General features: G+C 38.1%; 1 protein-coding gene across 2 annotated transcripts in view; it reads left to right on the top strand.

Annotated features, from left to right (window-relative positions):
* Nucleotides 1-23,955, top strand: part of SPHKAP (SPHK1 interactor, AKAP domain containing) — a 167,571-nt gene that overhangs the window by 25,580 nt on the left and 118,036 nt on the right. For both annotated transcript variants that reach the window (XM_081262219.1, XM_081262218.1), the window contains exon 2: nucleotides 12,489-12,594. In XM_081262219.1, the coding sequence (XP_081118345.1) occupies nucleotides 12,489-12,594 (106 nt within the window). The remainder of the gene's footprint in view (nucleotides 1-12,488; nucleotides 12,595-23,955) is intronic.

Genomic DNA, 23,955 nt, shown 5'->3' with positions numbered 1-23,955 from the left:
CTCCTTTATGGTGGGTGTGGTCCTCTCCATCAGCCATGTGGGTAGTTGAACCAAACTCTCCTATCTGCCTCTCTGCTGCCCTGCCTGCCAAGAGACACTCCCAGGAATCCAGGTTGGTTGTGGGGTGTGGGGTCCAGGGGATTAAAAATCCAAGTTGTGATCAGGGCACCCTCTTTCCTTCCAGCATCCTGTGAGCCTCCTGGGTGCTCACCCTGAGGCTTTGACCTTGACCTCACAGGTTTCCTGGTATACAGTACTTTTGCACCTGACCTCTTCTTCACTGGTACATTTCACCCCTTCTGTGCCCATCCCTTCAGGACCCTGCTACCCTCTCTATCTTGAATGACTGCAAGACCAAAATAGAGTTTTAAGCATCAAGGTGGACAGGTGGAAGAAATTCATACTCAGGCAGAGATTTCCTCATGCCTCAAATCATAAAAGGAGTATAGTTTTCTATTTCATTTTCATGTAACCCCAGGCCTGGTGATGTTTGGTAATACCCCCCACACACCAGGACTCCAAAATAGCCCTCTTCTCTCAACAGGAGTAGACATAAACCTGGTGCAGCCATGGAGAGATCTAATGCCAACCCTCACTCTGGCCTGCATTGTTTTCTATAGACCTGAGTGTCCAAATCCAGTGGAAGGGCCCACAGGGAAAACAGTTCACAGCATGTAACGAAAGCATGAAGAGCATCTGAGAAAGGGCACAGACAGGGGGCAGGCCCATCTCCGTTTAGACTCCAAAGAAGCATCTTGATAAACTGTTACTCTGAGAAGGTGCCAAGCCTTCAGTCTTCTTATGCCTATAATAAGCTAAGGGCACCTGCCCCACCATGATGCTGGGAGGATTTGAAGCAACCAATGTAAGATCCTGTCACAGTGACTGGAAGAAAGCAGGTGCTGGATTAACTGTGTTTATTACTATTTACTGAGATTCAGCAACAAGGAATCTCGTGAAGTAGATATTATCTACGAATTGTTCTTATGCAACAGATGAGGAAACCAGATCTTAGGAAGATTAAGTAACTTTCCCAAGGCCAAACTGATGAAAATGATAGAGTAGGGACCCTAATTCAAGTCTTTTATTTCTAGTACACTGTGGTATTTTCACTATACCACATGGAAGAAGAAGGGTTGAAATTTGACATATTTAAGTCAACTGCTAATCTTCTCCTGGGTTTAATATGTAGGTTTTGTTATGCATCCTGGCTTCCTTCATTCTACTGATTTCAAATATTGCAATTATAATTTACACAAACTTTATAATGATTTTTAAAAGCAGGAAGATTCCACTTAATGGCATATACTGTTTCCATCTACCTGATATCTCTGATAGGTTCCCTAAAACTTGTAGCTCAGAACTAGAGACCCTCACATCCAAAGTAGGAAATCAAAATTAAAAGATGATCTCTATTTTTACATGGCTTACTTAAAGAAAAGTCACTAGATTGTTTAAAGTGAGGTCCTTATTGTCCCAACCACATTTATGGAGAACTGACCAGTTGGCAGACATTGTGTGCTTTCTTTCAAACTGCAACATAAGTTTAAAAATATTCTGAGAACAAAACTAACTCATGGAATAGTTAATACAATTCTAAAAATTTGAGGGTTGTTTGAGGAGAGTAAAATAAGCAGAGCATAGAGGATTTCTAGAGTTATGAGAATACTCTGTAGATACTATAATAATATACATTTCATTCATTATTTATTTCTCCAATCCCATAGAACATACAGCACAAAGGTGAACCTTGGTGCAGACTGAGGATGTTGGGTGATTACCATCTTCAGTGTGTAGTTTACCAAAGCCCATAAGTGCAGCACTCCCTGGGGAAATGTTGGTGACAGGGAGGCAATGTGGGGGCTGGGGCAGGGCCAACAGGGGACCTTTCTGTACATTCATCTTAAATTTCCTGTGAACCTAAAACTGCTCTAAAAAAAATAATAAAGCCCCCCCCCAAAAAAAAGGCAAAAACAAGAAAATCCAGGAAGGAAAATCTGAGATAAAAAATATGTCCCAGATGTTTTATCTCACATAATCAAATATTTTCCAGGCCAATACTTATAATGAAAACGAGGGCAACAGATTCTGAAGGCATGCTTTAGAGAGGTCCCAAGTTCACCAATTACTGCCCAATGCAGTCTGATTTACTGTTTGTTCCAGAGAAGACAGAAACGTGGTCTTTTTCGGGGGATACATTCTTCCCCTTTCCAAGTGTTGGCAGCTAAATTAAAATATTTTAATACTGTGCAGGCCGATATGGCTCTCAGTTTGTGAGTCCTGTTATATTCTCATTGCTGTGCTTTTGATATAAAACTATCTCTATTTTAAGCTTATTCGATTTTTATTTATAATGTTTGACATTTAACAAGCTGCACTTTTTAAAGTCATAAAATGAAAATGCATTGATTTTCATTTAATTAAGGAACTGAGTTACTTGCACCATGTGGAAATAATCTACAACTGTAATAATAACAACTCCAAGTTCATTTTGCAGAGTTGATCATTAAATCTTAATATATATGCCAAAATGCCTGCTAGCAGGAATTACCTGGCCAAGGTTATCCCCCAAACCTTACTTAAGGACTATTCTTCAGGCCCATTCCAACATGCTGAGGTTGTTTTAGTATTTCTTCAAAATCATCCTCCTGGCTTGGATATTTTTTTTAAAAATACTCTAATGTACCCAATAAAGAGCTCAATAAAATTCTTGAGTCCATTAAAGTTGTTAAGGAAAAATGAAGCCATTAGTTTTGGCCATTCTTATGCATCAGGAGGTGCTCCTCAGGGGATATGTATTCATGGAATGATAATATCCTTTAATACTGTGCCAGAAAGCTTGGCTGGCAGCCTCCAAGAGCCTCAGCTCTTGATCTAAGTCTCATTACCCAGAACTGGTGAGGTACTGTACAGAGTAGTCCCAGGTGAATTCATTTCATCAATTATCTACACAGACAGTTACAAAATCCTTCAAAAGTCACAGCCCCAGAAACATAAAGGAGGAAAGGCATAGCTCACAGGCAACTGCAAATGTTTTTCTCAGACAGGTGAAGCTTTTGTTATGAAGGGTGCTTCCAGTTTAAGGTAACATCTGCTGGCTTCTCCAGTCACATTGGTCCACTTTGACTGTGCTGGCTGAAATGTCTGTCACCTCCACAGGACCCGTGAGAAGTCCTCACTAAAGCAATCCCATATATATGAGGGTCACCAACTTCATGTGATTTGAAAGGAAAAAAGTTATTTACTAATCAGAGAAATCCCTTAGAGCTGTAAATACAATAGAATTTTGCATTTCTTAATTTGTTCATAAGCACCAAATTTCCAAAGGTCTTTCTATCACCCATTTTAGAATAGAAAACATTCTCTGGCCAAATGTACAGGAGTTGCAAAAAGGAAGAAAGAAAATAATCACAAATAACCCCATCACCCTAAGGTGACCACTGTTAATATTTTCATGTTTCCATGAGTACGAAACTTTGTATGACCAATGCTTTAATTAACTCATTTACCCAAGAAATGTTTACTGAGGTCTTACTATACTCCTACTATGCTGAGCTCCTCTTATGCCATATTCTTGGAATGGGAATATATCATTAAAACCCAGCATAGATAGCTACATTCATGGAGTTTATAACCTGTAAGCAGTGAGGGCAGGGGGGAGAGGAAGGTAATAAATAATAGATGCAGGAAGTTAATACATTCTATAAAATGTAAGAACATCATATGGATACTGAGAAAATAGAGCAGGGTAGGAGATGTTAGGAATCCAGAGACAGGGAGGTCTAGAGGGCAATTGCAGAAACTGTAGTCAGGGGAAGAAATGTCACTGAAAAGGTGGCATTTGAGAGATCTGCAGATCTCCAGCAAAGCAGGTTCCAGCTGGGACAACACCTTATGAAGCTCCAAACCATAGCCATGCCTGGTCTGTTCTAGGAAAGCAAAAGCAAAGGGTGGCCAGAGTGAAGAGAGAGGGAGGCGGAATGCAGAGGGGACTGAGTGTCAGAGACAACAGGGAGTCCAGGCAGATGAGCTCTACGTGGTGCTTCTAAAGGGCTTTACAATTTTGCTGGCCTGAAACGGTGCACTATTACAAGCCTTTCAGCACAGAATGACTGGATCAGCCCTTTTATGTGAGAAGCTGCCACTTATGTTGATAGCTATGGATTGTAATATTTTGTCTTCAACTGTGTTCAGTTAACAGGGGTGCGGTATCCGCGATGTATTTTTGGGTAAAGGGGAGTCATCTTCATATCTGCATACTAACTCCATCCCTGGACACATTGATGAACGTATAGTTTTCAGGGTGCTTTTCAATTAATAATAACAATGCACATGTCTTTATTTTTGTTTCTATCCTTTGAATAGAATCCTATTAAAAGGCATTGATGGGTAACAGGCTTATGCAGCTGAGAGCCTTAAAAAGCCTGTCCAGATGATTCCCCAGAAAAGCCATGGATTTACACTCCAAGAAGCAACATATGAAATGCGCATTATTTTTGCCAACAGAACACTATAACATTTGAGAGATCAACAAAATGCATTCCTTCATCTACTTATCCAAAAATTTTTAAAATCCACACTCTACATGGAAATCACCAGACACATCAGAAGGGCGCTTGCCTGTGTTCTTAACAAGCATATCTCTGACCTCTACTTTTTTTAAAGCTGGGCTCCCATCCCGTCTCTTCCCTCCAGGCGCTTTCCTCTGTTCTGTTCTGTGATGTTTTACTTATAAGTGAAGCAGAGCCCCACAGAAGCCTGACTTCCAGGATCTCAGGAAGAAAGGATTTGCCAGGCAATTAGGAAGGCAAAAAGAAACACAGAAGAAGAAAGAAATAGAAGATGCCCCCCAATAATTTTTTATCTATTTATTGGAGCAATCTAACTAAATTGTTGCTAGTTAAAGTAGCATTTTAGCAGTACAACTACTTTCCCCTAGAAACGGTTTCAATCCAGGTTTTCACCAATGCCAAATTAATCTCGTGTAGACTTTGGAGCTTTTCTTTAATCATCTTGATGTTTTCCCATGTGAATGGGTATAAAACCATGTTCCTGAACAATCTTAGATTCACTGAATGGATGTCTTTTATTGTGTTCTGTTGGACTTCAAAAAGTCTTTAATATTCTTCATTTTATGACTTTATAATAGTCAAGTGCCAGCATAAGTACAGAAATTTTTAGAGCATATTTTTTTCAGAACCCATGTCTGAGTAAGGAGAAGAGAAATATCACTAGAATAAGTATTCATGCATTTATTCAAAAAGTCTGTATGCATTCCATTTAACTTCTCAAAATGTGTTGAAACCTAATAAGGGGACCTTAGAAGTAAATAAATGTACATGGCTTAATAAATGAAATATAAAGGAGAAACTACTTTTTCTCAGTTTAATATGGACTGCTTTCTTGGGTACTGGGCTACTGCTGTGTGAGATATGCCATGTAGCCACTAGGACACTCCATGACAGAGCCCCTATTATCACTGGCACTTTATAGTTGAGGAAACTAACACTTAAGTAACAAGTCCAATTTCACATATAGTAAGTAGCAAAAAGGAAACTTGAGCCTACTTTTCTTAAATGCCAAAGCACTGGAAACAGGCTACATTTGAACTCATTTAGGCGGTGTGGTTATAGAAGCAAAGAATTAGAAGGAATACTGGAGGTCACAGAGGGAAATAACATGGTATAGTGTGAGCAGCAAATCCAATCTGTTAATTTGGCTGTAGTCTAACCTTAGATTATATGTTAACCTCAGGGCTACTTCTCATCTATAAAGTTTGCATAATTAATGAGTAGGTAAACCACACCATACAGTGCAAAGATGCACCAAATGATGATAATCACTATTGGAAGTGATGTGGAGGATTATATCACAGAGTGTGCCAACTGCCCACATGGGTTGGAAGAAGAGCAAAAACAAAGGGAGATGAGGGGTAACTCTAACACTTATTCTAAGTGTATCTGAACTAAAGTCTGATACAGCTGAATACAGTGACAAACACAATAGGTTTTGACCACAAAAAATATACCCCTGCAGCTTTTTAAAAATAAAGAACTTTAGGGATACATATTTCTGTAGAAAGCATCTAATGATATTCACATATAAATACATATTCATGCAAAATTAAGTGAGCCACAATTATATGTATTTGCTATCTTACGTTAATAATACTTTCACACTAGCCATGAATAGGACACGTGTTTTGAAAAATTTCCCTATAGTCCTCATTAACAAAAGGAAGAACAAACAGCTAAGTCACCATGCTCTCTGGCTTAATCTTTTTTCTGAACAAGTGGATATAGCATCAAAATTACTTTGGGGTATCTTGGTGAAGACTAAGACTGTAGGACAGCTTTCTAAGATAAAAGTTAATAATCTATGTAGTAGTGATTTTACCCATCAGAACATCATCTACCGTCACCTCCTTTCTAGAGGCAATGCATGAGTATATTGCAATATATGCACAGTATCTGACATAGATAATATTGTGTAATGAATGTTATATTATGTACACAATCATCAATAACATTTATGTTCGAAAGTGCAGCCTTTTTCTTAAATTAGGGAGTTTACTACTTGACTGTTTTTTTTTTCTATTATAATCTAGTTATTTCCATAGTATCTGCTTAAGATGTGGTTTCACATTTCACTGGCTATATCTAGTAGATTTAGAGTTGCCTAATAAAAAAGCTTTAATTAAATAATACTCAAGATCATTTTCAGTATAAAAAATTTCAGCACAGCTAGTGTCGAAAATAGGAAATATACCAACTGTTGGTGTCTACAAACCATATCCCAAATGAAGTAACAATGCACTATTATGACTTTGTTTTGCATCTTTTTTTAGTAGGTTGAATTGTAGTATAGCTGATTTGAGATCATGTGTTCTGCTAAGAATGACTGCTGTCTTTATGACTAATGGTGAATGAACTGTTTATATTTTTTATTGTCATTTACAAACATTTCACAATCTTAGGTCTGCAACAACTTTACTACTAATCTGAGGACAGAACTGATAGCAATTTTGTCAACTATCTTTTCTTATAAAGGAATATCCATCATTAATAGATTATATACATAATTTTGTTATATTGTTTCAATGTCCTTTCTTTGAAGCTTTATGGTAAAAGCAGATAGAGTAATGTGTTTTGTTGTCATTTGCTTTTTAAAGCTTTATTTGAGAAAATAAAAGGCTGGCCACTTCATAACATTGCTATTATTGTTATTTTTATTTTGCTGGTATAAGAGAGCAAAAGTCTGGAATTATTCTACAGTTACTCAGCCACCTTTAAATATTGAATCAGGGTATATAACGATGGTTTCTAAATACTTTCAAGGTTTGACTAGTTGTTCTCCCTGATACATTTACTAAAATCCTACAAAATTAATACATACTTTGTAAGTCTTTCAGTCAGCAATAAGTTGGTAACAAATTTAATTTGCATGAATGACATGTCATCTCTGACCCAGAAAAGGAAAGTCTGAATAAGGAAGCAAAAGAATAAAAATTAAAAGTAAAGGACATATAAACTTCTCGCCTGGGAGATATTTAAAACCAGAAAAGTACACAGTGTAAAACTCAAAATTTTGCTCCAGATCTTGTTAACAATGACAAGACAGATTTCATGCAAGCTGCTATGACAGAGAGACAGACATCAGTGTAGAACTAAGCTCCACTCCACAGAACATGGGCAAGTGGGCTTTACAGCCCACAGGCAGACTGAGAGGGTCAGCAGATTTTAAAAAATCACTCAAAGGAGTTAGTAAGGAGGGGGAATCTGGGCTTAACAAATTCTTGCTAACCACACGCCAAGGACTAAACTATCAAGGGCAGGTGATGAGGAAGTTGCTAACTGACTTAGCAGGATTCACTGATGAATGGGCTCAGCAGACCAAATTGCAGGAGTAACTGAGAAGAGAACTAACAGGTGCTCAACTACAACTTGGTCTAGGCAGGAGTCTGTCCCAGCCTGGGCAGTCCATGAAGACAGGAGATACTAACACATCATGAGAATTTTAAAACAAATCATTCTTTGAAAGATGAACTGAAGCCCCTGATCTCCACCTAACAGGTAAATCCCTTTGGATGAGGGTAAAATAAAGACGTTCCCTGGAGCACAAGATTTCATCCTGAACTGTGCAAAGGCTTATTTTAAAATTCTCTAAGTTCTTGTTTGTAGTATATTATGAAATTGATTTTAATGAGATATCTTAATTCCTTGTTCAAGATGTCTTCTGATAGATAGATCTGCGTTTTAATTTTTTTCCAATGTTGAGATTAAGAGATTTGGTATGAAGCTCAAGGGCAGATACCCTTGATAGGATTGAGACAATCAAATGGAAGATAATACTACATTTCACAGAAGCACTCTTTAAGGGTGAGAAGATAAGAGTGAAGCTTGTCATTAAGAATCTATTAAAATTGTTTAACTTCACCCTGTGTTTACTTGACATTTTAGCAATAATAACAGCAGGATCCTTTTTCATTAGAACTATCCTGGGAAATTCTTTAAATTATCATCTCAGGCCGAAGCTTATCTCACCATCTGTCACCACTGCAGCAAATTAAGCGTTGGATTCAGACACTTGTTTGTGCCTGATCTTTTGAGGTTAAGCAGGATACTCAGAAAGATAGAAAAATAAAAACCTTAATAGATGTTTTTTGATTATCTATCACTGCACAGCACTATCCTAGGTCCTAAAGCATCCCTGTGCTTCTAGAATTTATAGCCTAAAGGGAGAGACAAATACTACAAATCTTTGTGCCTTTTTTGACAGATGCTATAACAGGACATGTGGCTCTGGCTGCTGCTGAAACACACAAGGACAGCACCTGTCTCATTTCTTGGGTTGGGAAGGGCTGGAAAGAGGTGGAGTGGGGATGTATTTGCATGTGCACAGGGCTTTGGTGGTACCTTGAAGAGGAGCAGAGGTCACCTTGACAGGAATTGGGGAGGAAAGAGGCACCAGAAGTCATTATCTGTGACCCAAAGGATAGAGCAGGAATTATCAAAGAGGAAGGTGGAGGAGGAGGGACAATGTCCCTAAAAGAACTAACAACTTGAACAAAGGCCCCAGAGCAAATAAGAATGTGCATTCAATTCAGTGTGTCATATAAGTGACTCTCAAACTTTAGTGGCCATATAAATCACCTGAGTTTAATATAAAAATGCACATTCTGATTCAGTGGTCTTGGGGAGTGACCTGAGTCATGAGCTCCTAAGCAATACCACTGGTGCTGGTTCACGGGACAAGTTTTGATTTTGAGTAGTGATATTTAAATGACCCAGTTTCCAGTTACTGGGCACTCTGTCTCTGGGGAAATCTGAAAGCTCCCTGGACCATCTTCACTGTTGCAAGTGACCTGCTTATTCACCTGCATGAATTATTGATGGGGCAGTACAGTGGCACCTCAGCACTTCCTCTATTCAGATATGACATTTTTTCAATAAGGGAGGCTGTTTTATAGAAGACTGGTTTAAAGTCACTACTTCATGGGCTGCCTTTGTGTTGTCTTCCCCTCTTTACCTACCTTCTTGCTGAAACACATTTAACAGCTGCAGCATGAAGGGAGTTTGAAAGGATGTGCTTAATAAATATTGTCAACTCTTATGAAAATCAAAGGAATGTGTCCTAAGGAAGAATTTGCTGCCTTACCCATTAGTAGCAAGTTATAGGGCTGTACTGCATCTCGATTGCCATTCTTTTAATGTCGATTTGAGTTCCTTTTAATAAATGCATGATTTTCCTGTCACCACCAACTCTGCCTCATCCTAGAGTAGGGAACATTCTACCTCTCTGGAGACCAGGGACAGCTTCTCTGCAAAAACTCTCAACTTTCATTTCCATCTCAAGGCCCTGGAAGACATTGGGCCAGGTTGTAAAGTCACCTCTTGAAATTCCACATCTATAGCATGATTTAAGATGAAAGCCTCTGTCCATATTTTAGGGCACTAAACATCAGGAAAGTGACAGATAATGTTTCTGGAACTGAGAAGATGCCTTTGCCCTCCATGCCGGTGCAGTGGAGTTGCAGGAGGCTTTTCATTAAGTAGCACACCGATTTTAGTCTTGTCATGTGACTCTGCTTTCCCATTTAATTCACAGCAAATAGATAAGTGTGGATATACATTGTTTTATTTATCTATTGAAGTTATACAAGCCTAGATTTGGAACAAATGGAGCAAGCCCTACAGAAAGCAACAGAACTTTCACACTCCTATCTGCACCTTCATTTCCAACCAGAGTCTCCCAGTTGGTAATACAGGGGGATTCCGTGGGTAGAACTGACATTTCTTTCTTCTACTAGATGAGTTCAGCAGTTCTTCAACTTTTGGGTGTGTGACAAGTAATATATCTTGTGCTCCATCTAAAGTCATAAAGTGGGCAACTAAGTAATTTTTAAGACTGATCTTTTACTTTTCTTTAAGTTTACATTATGCACTGAATTGGGACCTAATCAACTCGGCCTAGGTCAAATGTGATTTCCCTCCAGAGAAGTTAGAGATTGCTGAAGTGCTGTGTCTGCTGTATGGGATCAGGGATGAGCAACCTACAATCTTCCCAAACATGACTTGTTAGCTTGCCTGTGCCCTACTCCAGGGTTGCTAGCCCTGTTAAAAAAAAAAAAAAAAAAAAAAAGATATCAGAAATGTCCTACCTCTGGCCTGGATAGAAGTGACCCACTAGCTTACCAGATGTGTCTGGGAAGACAATAGTAACAAGACCAGAGCTACCTGCCTGAGTTCCTGCCCATGGGGCTTGACTGACTCCTAGAAGGAACATAAATTATTTCCTTGACTCGAAAGCCTAGTTATCATGCGCCAAATTAGTCTAGTCTGCAGTCGTATCCTCCACATGTTAGTAATTTGAAACCTAATATTGATATCTGCTTGGTAGGACATCTGCAGTTGGGTTTGAGGTGTAGTCACACTTAAATGGGTGCTGGAAAGGTCATGGACCCCACATGTGGGAATCCTGAAATTACAGGGACTGAAAACTCAGTGCTTTAGTACATTTTGCAAGTGACTTACAGATTTAAGAAAGAAATACAGATTTCAGTTTACATGTGTCATTTATAATGAAGAGACTGAGTCTCAAAAGGCTAGGTACATAGCAGCTAGAGATCAAGAGCCAGAAAAAGAATCCAAAATCCTCTCTCTTTCCCTTCCTCTTTTCTTCTTCTTCCTCCATCCCTCCTCTCCATCATTATCTCCTTCTTCCCTCTCATGCTTTCTCTCCCTCTTCCCCTCCTTCTTCTTTTCCTTTTCACCCACCTTAGCAAGGGTGATGTGAGTGTGATCTGTTCATCTACTTTAGATATATTCTAGTCCACAGGGTGATAATTGCTTGAAAATAATACATGAAAATTTTAAACAAAATACATTTTTCCTCATTTCTTCTATGCATTATTGCCTGACTCTATGATTTGTTCCACGGCACCATGAGCAGTCATTTTAAAAGTGTCATTCATACTACTTAATAACAGAAATTTCAACAGACTACACTGGTGCACAGTGTGATGAAAACTGACTCATTCAGAGCTGGAAACATGAGAGTCAGATGTTAGTTGAAATATACTATTTATTTAACTGATCCATTTCAAGAGGAAAAAAGTCTATATCTTGGGTTGAAAATTACCTATAGAACTATTCAATTATATTGCAAAAATGTATTTTAATGAATTCTACATGTTCTATGTGGTCAACAATATGGATTGAGATATCAGTACATTTTAAATTCCAAATTGTGATATTTTCAAAAGAAGAAAATAATTAGAAGGCTTAAATGACTCAGAGAGCTTTTTGTATTAAAATGATGCTTAATTTTCAATTTCCTGGCATGTTATGAAAAACAGATTTGTTATTAATTTTAATCTTTTACACATCTTGAAGATGTAGAAATAAATTTTAGTCTGATATTTTTGTGCAGTACCATGCATAGTCAAACCCACTAAAAGTTGACTGTGGCAGGGAAAGGAGTATGAGTCTCAAGGGACAGTCTCCAGCCACAGAGATGGTCAAGGGATGGGCTGTGTTTGCTGTAGTCCACACTCCTTTCATGGTACCATTCAGCATCCCATTGAAAATTACATCTTACCCTTATTTTTTTTAAATGAGTGTTGTTGTTGTTGTTGTTGTCGTGTTGGTACTAGAAGAGCTAAATTGAAGTGACACATGAAAAGACTTTATTTGAGTTTTAAAATTGCATGCTTAAGAAAAGCTGCTAACACTGCTGCAAGTTGGACAGATGCGATTGTGTCCGTGTAAGCACTGTGGAAGGCCTTGGGCTGCAGTTTTGTATTCGCGCCAGCCTAGCCCAGAAATGTGCCCAACAAAGAAATGTCAGTTTCAGCAGCAGGACGGGCAGTACTGAATGCAATCAGAAAAGATGATTTTTGATAAATCGTATTATGCCTCATTCATTCTGCATTTCTAAACAGATGACTCACTGGAATGTGTTCTCTTTTGTGTTTGGGACACAAACAGCAGCTCGGAGTCAACCCTGATGTATGAAGTGTCGGAGGCGCAGCAGAGCAGCGGCGGTGGCAGCCTGGGAAGCAGCCTGGGTGGCTCCATCACAGCCTGTAAGAAGGTAACCTGGCCCAACTCCACTTCCTTCTCAGGAGCTGAACCTGAATGCCATTGGGGCTTGACCCTTCAAGTACTTTTACTAAAGTCTAAGCAACCAAAGCAAACGACCCATGGTTTGTTTTCCCAAATAATCCCTGATGACACTTAAAAAAATGTAATTCATGGAATTGATCAAAACAATCAATTCACAAAAGTCTAACTTGAAAATTATAAACCTGCATTGCCATACCCCTTCATCCCACCTCTTCCCAAGGTACCTCTTCCCAATTTATGCATGGATAACAGCTTCTTGGGTCTCCTTGGGGCAGGAGGAGTCTTCATAGGTTTAAATGACTTAATTTATTGTATTGAACTCACATGTTTGTATTTACGAAAATGTCATAGCTGTTTTCCTTTTGATGTTTTCTTTAAAAGCAGGGTATGCTTAACTTATCTTACTGAAGAAGCAGAATTGCAGGCTGGGGCTGGAGCTCAGTGTCAGAGCACTTGCCTCACATGGGTGAGGCACTGGGTTCCATCCTTAGCACCGCATACAAAAATAAATAAAGTAAAGGCATGCTGTCCATCTACAACTACGAAATAAATAAATAAGCAGAATTGCATGGCCTGGAATACAAACTTCAGAGATATCAAACAATCCAGCAAATGATCTTCCGTGCTTGTATGATTATGTCAAAGTGAACACCAAAGTTACGTATAACCACAATGCACTAAGGAAAGCATAATAACTAAATGAAATTTAAAAGATACTTATAGAAATTTGTCACTTGAATGACAAACATCATCTATTTCAAGTACCTTACTTTTCCAGCCAGTCCACTAAGATTCAGAAACAATCCAAAAAACTCAAGATCCTGATTGCCCACCTAGTGTTTCTGTTACTTTGATGCTGATTCCCAGGAGAGAATGGTTCCTCTCATTCAGACTTAAATGAAATCACACTAGATTACTTCATTTATTGGAAAGATATTTTCATTTAAAAATCTTGTTGATGTAAATAAAGACAAATTCTGTCGCTAAATTATTATATATTATATATGTGCATATTACATTTATGTATGTAATATGCATTATATACATGCATATGTATGTACATCTATCACACATATTATGTATGTATCAATTTGTTGATTATTGTACCCAGTTAAGAAACCTTATTCATCTCTGCTTGTATGACTTTGTATAACTTCCTTATTTTTAAAGTATTAAAAAATTAATAAGTATCTGCACTAGGAAACATATGATCATAGTAGAAAAGTACCATTAAAAAACTATTTGCAGACTGTATTAGTCAGCTTTCCATAGCTGTAACAAATACCTAAGATAAATAACTTACAAGAAGGAAAGACTTATTTTGGCTCACAATTTCAGAGGTTTCCATCCATGGTCACTTGGCTCTGTTGCTTTTGTGCATCTGATGAGATACACCAATATGCAGGAGTCATGGTGGAGGAGGCTTCTCACCTCAGGGTAACCAGGAAGCAGAGAGAGACAAAGAGAGAAACAGGGAAATAGAGGTAGGGTTGGAGTCCCAGTGGCCCCTTCCAGAGCTCATCCACAATGACATAAGTTCCTTCCACTAGGCCCCACTATCAGAGAGTTCCACCACCTCCCATTAGCACCACAGACTTGCGACCAAGACTCCAACACATGGCCTTTGGGGCCCATTTAAGATCCAAACCATAACATATGCATTCATTTGTACCAAACAAAAATAAATAAATAAACCTGTATAATTAATTAAGAGCTCTTAGTCATCTGTGTTATATATGATCTATTATTCTTTCTTCTCTTATAAATTACCTATACAAGAGTCAGTGCTATCAATTCCAGTTTTTAATACTGGAAACTGATGCACTCTATTTCAAAATGATTTTGAGTTTCTTATAAGAGACCTAAAACTGCAGTTTTCCAAGCCTCAGTTATATTTTTTCAACTCTGTAACTTCAAATTATTAAGTATTCACCAGATGCTGTGCATCTTGGAAAATAAAGGATTTTTAATTCATTCTAATTTTTAAGGTCAATATAGCTTACTGATTCTGTATGGTATTGTAAATGATTGAAGCCAGACCTCTGCATTTGACAACATGCTAAATCATTACCTGTTGTCTGAGATTCAGCAAATGACTTTCCCTCTTCTTGCCTTAGTTTTCTCATCTTAAAAATGAAGATAATTATATCACATACTTTGCAGGATGGAGGAGAGAATTCATTGAGTTAATAGATGTGAAATGTTTAGAACAGTGTAAGCTTATTATAAACACTCGAAAGAAAGATTACTTCATACTAATATAATTCTAGAGAATAATTTTATCAACAAGTGTTCAATCCCACATAAAAAAATTGATATACGTATCACCATAATGACAAAGCAAGTGATTTATAATGTTATCTCCATTACAGTTATTTTCCCGGAATAATAGTGGTTATATCTGTTTCTTTTAAAAGAAAAAAAAATATGTCTAGAAGCCCCTGAACAGAGTTTTTGTAGCTGAATGCCTTATCTCCTCAATTAAAACCAAAACTCAATCATCAGTTTTAAATTACTTCATATATACATATATACACACACACTCTGTAAATACATACTTTATAGTATGTATATGTGTATATTAGATAAGCATATGTCTATTTCTATGTACACAATACAGTCAATCTATTTTTCAAATAAGAATTTATAATTTTAAATATAACCCCACTCATTCACATTTATTTCTGAAACAACTATTACTCCATAAGAAATTGCTTTCTTTGTAGATCAAAAATGATCCAATTTAGGCAACTTCATAAAGTTCAACCTACATAAATTCAAAACCCTGTTAGATCTTGAAGGAAGATACTACGATAGATCATAAATTGCTCCAAAACCTGACCAATTCACAATCTGGTTTGGTAGATAATACTGGCTTCCTTGGTGAAAAGTGAAACTGTAATTCATAAGCTTAATAATTATGTAACATAACTCTACAGTAATATCTCAAAATAGTATGATTTAATAATCATTGAAAGCCAAGAGCCAAGAGAGACCTTAGACAGGGACAGGAAAGTGGGTTATAATTTAGGCTCTGAAGGATGGCCAGGATTTTAATGGGTGAACAGAACATTCAACCAAATTTATAAAGGACTGCTACAGGTTAATGCCATGAAGATCTTTACACCTTTATGTACTGATAATTTTTAAAATACTCATAATACCTTCCTTTTATTTTAAATAATCCCTGAAGCTGACATAATAATTTCATTTAAAAGACTATTTAGTACTAATTTGCCATGGGCCACATGTCATGAGGGCTGTAATTGTTTACCTCTCCTTCAAAAGAGTAACTTGCCAATGATTTGTCCTTCTTGGTAACCAGAACATAGTCCCTTGGTAGCAAGACACTGAATATCGAATGATTCCATTTCTTCATTAGTTATTTTATTACTACATATTACAGCAAATTAATTTCAATAGCCCTTTGTCCATATTTTTAATCTTGTTAATCACAGATTAACAAGATAATAGCACTGACTAAGGAACTGAAGATCTGTATACACAGAAATGCACCTGTAATGCATGTTCTGTACAAAAGAAGCTGAAAGAAGGACAGTTATGTCTCAGAAGCAGCAGGCCACACAGTGGAATCACTACTCTTAACAGTCAGTCACCCTTCACTCGGAGTAATGTGAAAAATTGAAATTTATTGGTAATTTCCAAACTCATCTAAAATGATAGCTTCATCTCCTTCCTAATCAAGCCTTCTCATCGGAACTAATATATTGCTAAATTAACTGGAAAAGGAACTAAATCAAGGGTCCAGAGGGAAATGCCTTAGTTGGATTATCGGCCTTTGCAAAGCTGCAAATCAATTTCTTTTCTGTGTTTCATAATGAATCTCTAAGGTTCTGGGAGTCCTACCCAAGCACAATTACTTAGGTTCCTCTTTGCAGAGGAGGGAATGTGGTCGATGGGAGCCCCAACTATGAAAAAGCCATAGTGTCAGGACAAAGAATTTGTTGGACTTATTTGAAAAATGAACTACCTGATACATGTATTTGAAATTGGGAGACTGCCTGTTATCGTTTGTAGATGAGGTGTTCTCCAAAAGCTCATTTGCTAACGTGGGAATGTTCAGAGATGAAATGATTGAACTGTGAGAGGTGTAACCTAATCAGTGTATCCTAGTATAATGGACTGACTGGGTGGTTACTAGGTAGGGCCCTGCTGGAGGAGGTAGGTCACTGAGGACGTCCCCTAAGGGTTCATCTTCCCTGACACCCCTCCCCTCTCCTCTCTCTGCTGCCCCGCAGTCCTGAGCTAAACAGCTCTCCTCTACCATGATGTTCTGCCACACCTCTGGCCCAGAATAACAGATTTAGTCCACCATGAACAGAACTTATGAACTGTGAGCCAAAATAACTCCTCTACGTTGTTCTTGTTGCTTACTTTGGTCACAGCTATGAAAACGCGACTAACCACAATGAGGGTTTACATATATTTTCCTGGCATTTCACTAATAGATGTCCCTTTGCTCTCTGACATGCTCTGGTATGCAAGATAAGTTATGTGGTCATCCTGGCTCTGGTTTCAGAATTATCCCTTCTCTTCTTTCTCACCTTCTTTTAAAAGCTGGGAAAGTCGCCAGATACATTCATACTGAGTTTCTAGGGATTGCATAGCCTGAACTAGTGGTGACCAATAAAACCTGGTCACTAATAATACAATTGTTGGCCCTCCTATAACCTGACTTTGCTAATTCAGTCAATTGAACCTGGCATGACCTCAAAAGTCTGCTCATTTTGGAGCTCTAAGCAGACACTTTCAATCCATCCAAGTTGAAATGTGAGATAATCTCTATGTCAACTCTAATTTAATGAGCATGGAGATACAGAGTGAGTTTTAATGTGTGCAATGTGATTATCTGAAATAATGCATTTAAAGTGAAAAAAATATTGGAGAAAAATGGAGAAGAGATACTGGTGGGGAGAGGGTACTAGCATTCTCCCTGGGTAGTCTTTGAATTGTATCCCTTATAGACTCTGCCTGGTGCCCTGCTTTTTCATATGAAACAATCACAACCACCATTGGTAAACGGATTCAAATGGATTTTCACTAAATGTGGTAAAATAGTATATGCTATTATTTTTTTTAAAATTTGTTAAACACTAAGTGAAAGATCCTTATAGTCTCTTTATAATAAATCAAAATCTGCTGTCTCTAAGGAGGCAGTGTGACATTGTGTTAAAAAAAAAATTAAGAAGGGGTGGTGGTGGACGAGGTGGCACAAGCCTGTAATCCCAGCAGCTTGGGAGGCTCAGGCAGGAGGATCGAGAGTTCAAAGCCAGACTCAGCAATAGCTAGGTGCTAAGCAACTCAGTGAGACCCTGTCTCTAAATAAAATACAAAATAGGGCTGGGGGCACTCTGTAGAGTGCCCCGGAGTTTAATCCCTGGAACTCCCCCCCACAAAAAAAAGGGTGAACTAGGAATCTAAATCTGAAGTAGATCCTACTTACCGTATGGTCTTAGGCAGGGATGTAAACTTCTCTAATTCTTTAGGGTTAGTATGATGTTTACAAACAAAAAGATTTGTGTAAGATCTTGGCATATGGCTGATTTTCAATAAATATTAGCTAATTCCAAATAAATGATCTTTATACACGGGCCTAAGAACTGAGGGGAATGTGCCGTGCCATGTGTGGAATATCCGTTAGAATTTCCTCTGCTTTGAAAGTGTTCTCTTCCACAATAGCTGGACATTTTCAATCCATGCTTTACCTCACAGACTAAAGATTTGCTATTTGGAATGTAGTGGAACCAAGTCTATAAATAGGATTGATGTAAGGAAAGGATTGTGGAGCAAAATCAATACCCCAACTAGCCTTCTTTTTTTTAATGTCATGTTAATTAAATCCACCATAAATTCGGATTTATCAAGGGCAACAGGCTGAAAACACTTCAGCTTCCCAGAGGCAGAATTTGATCTTAATATAACATCTGATCAGCTCTTTGAAGTTACAAGAGCATTTCTTTGCCATGACTGACCCCTTTAAACTGACTTAAATTTGTTTCAGATCTATCAGGAGAATGATAGACTAGATGCCCCTCAGTATTTAATTACTCTGTAAAATTTCATCCAAGCTCATATCTTTTTAATTACATGTAACTAACAAAAGAAATTCAATTAATGGGTTCCATCATACACATTGTGTGGATTTTTCAGAATCCAAGTCATCCTTCTAAAACATTCTTAATAGTCAGAATTGTTCAGGGACAAACATGTCAACACTTCCAGAAAGCTAAGAAGTGCTTTCACCGTGTGTGACAGCTGGATAGTCACATGATGAAAAATAGTTAGAAAATTCTGCATTTGTAGAAGCTGTTTCCTTAAGGAGGAAAAAAGAAAATTAAAAACAAACTTAGCATGGTTGAGTTGTATTCTACAGAAGGAGACCTTGGTGCTCCCCCTGGGTATAAACACTCCATCAGCTCTGATCCATGATCTTCAGGCCCAGCTTCTGATACCACCCATTGGCCCATCAAATTTTTGTCAAATAACTAAATGTCCTGTTTTATCACCATTCTGCAGCAAAATTGAAGAAACAGAACTTTTTTTTAAAGAAATAGGTGTTTGTTTTACAAAAGTGATATTTAAAGAGAGCTAATCTGGTAGTTCTGGAGGTAATTTCTTAGGGAATTGGGGCCCAGGGGGGTCACGCTTGGTGGGTTTGGGGGACTGGGGTGAGGAGAAGTAGAATGTGCATAGACACAATGGGAGGGAAAAAAAAGGAACCCAGACAATTATGTTTGGGTCAAGTTTAGCAGGACTCCAGCAGCGAGGGTTGTGCAGAAGAATGAATGGTGCCTGTTCAGGCCAGGGTATCTGTGAGCAATGGCACTGTTCACACCACTGGGAAGGGGGGCTGGGAGACACTAGGAGTAGGAGACCAAGAGTCTAGATTCAGCCCAGTTGCCCCAAAAGAGCTAACCACAAAATTCCCTCTGAGGGCAGTTTCACTGACCGTCTTAGGAAACGTCTGTGTTCCCTGAGCCACTTCCACATCTAGGAGGCTTCAGGGTCAGGCTGAGGACAAAATGCAAATGACCAAGGCTGCTGGCAGGGTTCATGTCCTCTGCTGGGGACAGAGACATCTAGAGTCTATGGACTCTGTCCACCTCTCTTTGCCTCCAGCAACCTACCTAGACAGTATTGAAGATTCCAAGTGTTTGCCTGTTCTCTACAGCTCCATTCCTGAACCATCCTTCCTGCTGTGAGAGACAACTCTTAGAAGGAGCTTGCAATTCTTTTTTTCCCTCCCTCCCTCCCCTCCTCCCTTCCTTCTTTCCTTCTTTCCCTCCTTCCTTTCTCACTTTCTTTCTTTCTTAACTAAAAAGTAGGGCTTTGAAAACCCATAATAACTTAGAATATTTTGTGGATTTGAGGGTGATACTGTACTATTGCAAATGATCTTTCCCCTCCCCCAAAAAAGTTATTGTAATTACCCTAAATCATTTTTAAAAATAATCATATATATGTGTGTGTGTATGTGTGTGTATGTATGTGTGTGTGTATATATGTGTGTGTGTGTGTGTGTGTGTGTGTATATGTGTATATATATATATATATATATATGTATATATATATATATATATATATATATAGTGGGAGGGGGCCTTAAACTTTAAAAATATCTAATCTGGCATTCACAGTTCTCCTTTCTGTCTTTGGATATTTGCAGAAAGATTAGCCACTCTGTCCCCTATTACTAGCCTTGGGCCCTCTTCTCTTTCCTTTCAGGCCTGTGTCTAAGAAATCTTCCCAGTTTAGTTACCTGGAGTAGGCTGTCCCTCCACTCATCATAATATCCCCAGCAGAGTGAACCTGCTCGTTTGTGTACCTGCATTTGCCAGGTTCACTTCTGCCTTTTGTGAAGGCAACTCACCCTGAAAGATCCCTGTCAGGGCTCATCCTCTGCCTGATGAGGAGCATCTAAGAAGCAAGTGTGTGTGTGTGTGGGGGGGTATGTGTTTTAAATATGTGTCTGTCTACATGCATCTTAAAATGGATTTGTTTCCAATAGCTTCTTCCCAAGAAGACTGTGAGAAAAGAGAACTACCACTTTTAATTGCCAAAGGTCAAAGACATGCATTACAACTCAAGTGATACATGATCATAAAATCTACTGTCCCTTTGTCCAGTGGCAAATTCTGCACTACCTATGCTTTACATACCTGTACAAACAATCCAAAATCAATGAACTTTGAAGCACATCATATATTTTTCTCTATGTATATTTTTCTAGTATTTTGTTTTTCTTAACATTAAAACCACTTTCCTTTCACCGGCCTTATAAATATTAGACCATTGTACCTGTTTTAAAGAGCAATTAAATAGCAATTATTCAACTTTCCTGTATTTAGAAATATAAGTTGATTCTGTTTAAAACATTGCTGACTATTCATAAAATGTACTACATTTGCATTTCCTGAGTATATCTGGTTTTATAACTCTTGCATTTCATACTCTATACCCAAACTTGGTTATCATGTTCATGTGGGAAAATTTGTGATCAATTTTCAGAGCATTCTTCAGCTGACATTTGGGGGCTGTGAAAGAAGTAGCCAGTGTGGCCTGATATATATTGCCAGACTCAACCAGTTTCCAAACTCTGAAGGGTTTTCTGGGCTTTTATGTGATTCTTGTGACTACGTTGAGATACAGTGTAGCATCCAGGGGACAGGGAACTGAGTGGCACAAGAAAACCAGAAAGACACTAGAGACTCTACTGGAGCTGCACAGTTCATTTCTTGTGACATAAAGATGACCTTTAGATGAGATTAGCATGCAGAGTTTCTAAATTACTTGCATGGGATCATTAATTTCAAAGAAGAGAGTCACTTTTGTCGTGACACATCTCCCTGTTATACTCAGGTAGGTATATCCTTAGGTGGCATTTGTCGGAGATAAATGCTCCATAAGTCAACACATTCCATATTTATTTGCAAGGAGCAAACTTACTTAGACTAGGTACATATTGCTAAAAGCATTCCATAGATAAAGGCTCTCCTGCTAGAAGAGTACAATTAATTCACCTGGAGGCCAGTCTAGGGTCTGCTAACCATGACATTATATGAAGGTCTGCCTTCTCATCACCTTCTACACTGGGGAGAGGATGAATTCCAAGCCTGCTGCTAATCATTTCCTGCACAACCTACCCAAACAAGGCATGCCTTTGACATGGTGCTTTTTAGACTCGTCTTCCTCCTTGATAATGAAGGATTGCCCTATTCTAAATGCTTAAAAACTTCATTTCTTTCTAGTACTTTTCTAATAATCAATTACACAATTTCCAAATTTTAGTAGAGTTCATTGTATGATTTAAGAATGCTTCATACCCGCCCAAACAGAATAACAGATATGTGTGACTGCCTGTGTATACTAGAATTTTAAGTTATCATAAAAACTTAATTCTGCAATTAAATATGAATCAAACCAATAACTAAACTTTCTAAAATTATAATAAAAGAATTTTGAAGACTCTTAGAGTGTTTCCAGGTATTAATAAAATAGATGGCCTGGCTCAGCAATGGGTTACTTTTTATTGAAAGATGAAAGATTCTTTTCCCACTACTGGGAAACTTCATTTCCCAACACTTACTCTGCACCAGCCATCACTGCTCATTGCTTTACTTGAACACAGGGCACACTAGTGCTTTGAACCTGTGTTTCTGCTCAGGACGGGTCCCTGCTCTTTCCTCAGATGAGGTGTTGAGTAGAATCTTACTTCCTTCAGATTTCTGCTCAGTTCTATCCTTAGAAAGGCCTGCCAAGACATGTTTTTCAAGATAACATCCTTTCTTTCTTTATCGCTTTATCTGCTTTCATATGTCTTCCTGGTAGCCTTCATTATTTGACTTATATGTTTATCAATTATGCACTTGATTTTTTTTTGTTTCTGTCCTGACCCAAGAGAATAAAAACTAGGCTCTCTCCATTTTGTGGTTATTCTTGTTCTGTTTACTGATTCCACAGTTACATAAAGAGTGCCTGGTAAAATCAGCAGACACTCAAGAAGCAGTTGTTGAATAAATGAAAGAGTGAACCAAACCTTGGTGTGGATGGCAAACTCCTTCTCTTATCCTGGCATTCAAAATTAACATTAAATATAAAGTCTAAGTGAGGCTTTTGAATATAGTTTGGACCAATATGGAACCAAGTCAGTATCTGTAAAAGGAATGAGATATGTTAAAGTTAAAAGGAAAATAAATCATGATGAAATACCACCATGTACCTATTAGAAGGACTAAAATAAATTTAAAACCAAACACTGACAAGGATATGAAGCCACTTGGAGTTTCATACCTTGCTGGTGGAAATGGAAATTGGTAAATTCACTTTAGAAGATGTTTACTAATTTCTTATAAAATTACCAAATGACTTAGTAATCCCATTCCTGGGTATTTATCCAAGCAAAAATAAATAAATAAATAAATAAATAAAACTTAAATTCAGGCAAAACCCGCAGACAAATATTTATAGTAACTTTTTTAAAATATTGGCTCCAAACTAGAAATAACCTAAGAGTCCCTCAACTAGTAATTGTATTTTACTCTGTATACATCCATATGATAGAATATCACTTGGTTATAAGAAAACAAATTACTCATATACACAATAACATAGGTTAATTTAAAACCATTTGTTATGGTTGAGATATGAGATGTTCCCCAAAAGTTCTTGTGATAACACAGGAGAAAACTGATTAGATTATGAGAGCCATATATTTATCAGTTCATACTAAATTGAATGGACTAAAATGAATGGTAGATATAGATGGGTACACACACACACACACACACACACACACATGTGGCTGGAGGGAGTAGGTCACTGGGGGCATGACTTTGAGGTTATATTTTGCCCCTGGAACCTTGATCTGTGGCTCACTTTCTGCTTCTTGGCTGTCATGAGCTGAGTAGCTTTCCTCCACTGTGCCCTTGGCTTGATGCTGGGCCTCATGGTGAAGCCCAGAGCTGTGGACTTGGCCCACAATGAACTAAACCTCTGACAGTGTGAGCTCCAAACGAACATTTCCAACTCTAAGTTGTTCTGGTCAGTTATTTGGGTCCCAGCGATGATGAAAAACTAAGAAATGCATGATTCTAAGTCACAAAAAGCTTAGTCCACACCTATGACATTCTGGAAAGGACAAAACTTGAAAGATAAAAGTTAGAGCAAGCCCTTAGAGGCTGGGACTTGGGACACGTGACATTTTGACATTTGAGGAACAGGAGGGATTGAGGGGGGGGATGATGATTGGGCTGGTGTGTACACAACTATGTGTACTTTCCAAAATTCATAGAATTTCAAACACACAAAC

This window comes from Spermophilus citellus (genome assembly GCF_964194105.1).
Source record: "Spermophilus citellus genome assembly, chromosome: 11".
NCBI lineage: Eukaryota > Metazoa > Chordata > Mammalia > Rodentia > Sciuridae > Spermophilus > Spermophilus citellus.
The sequence above is the reverse complement of the archived record's forward strand: the minus strand, read 5'-3'. Positions and strand labels throughout refer to the sequence as shown.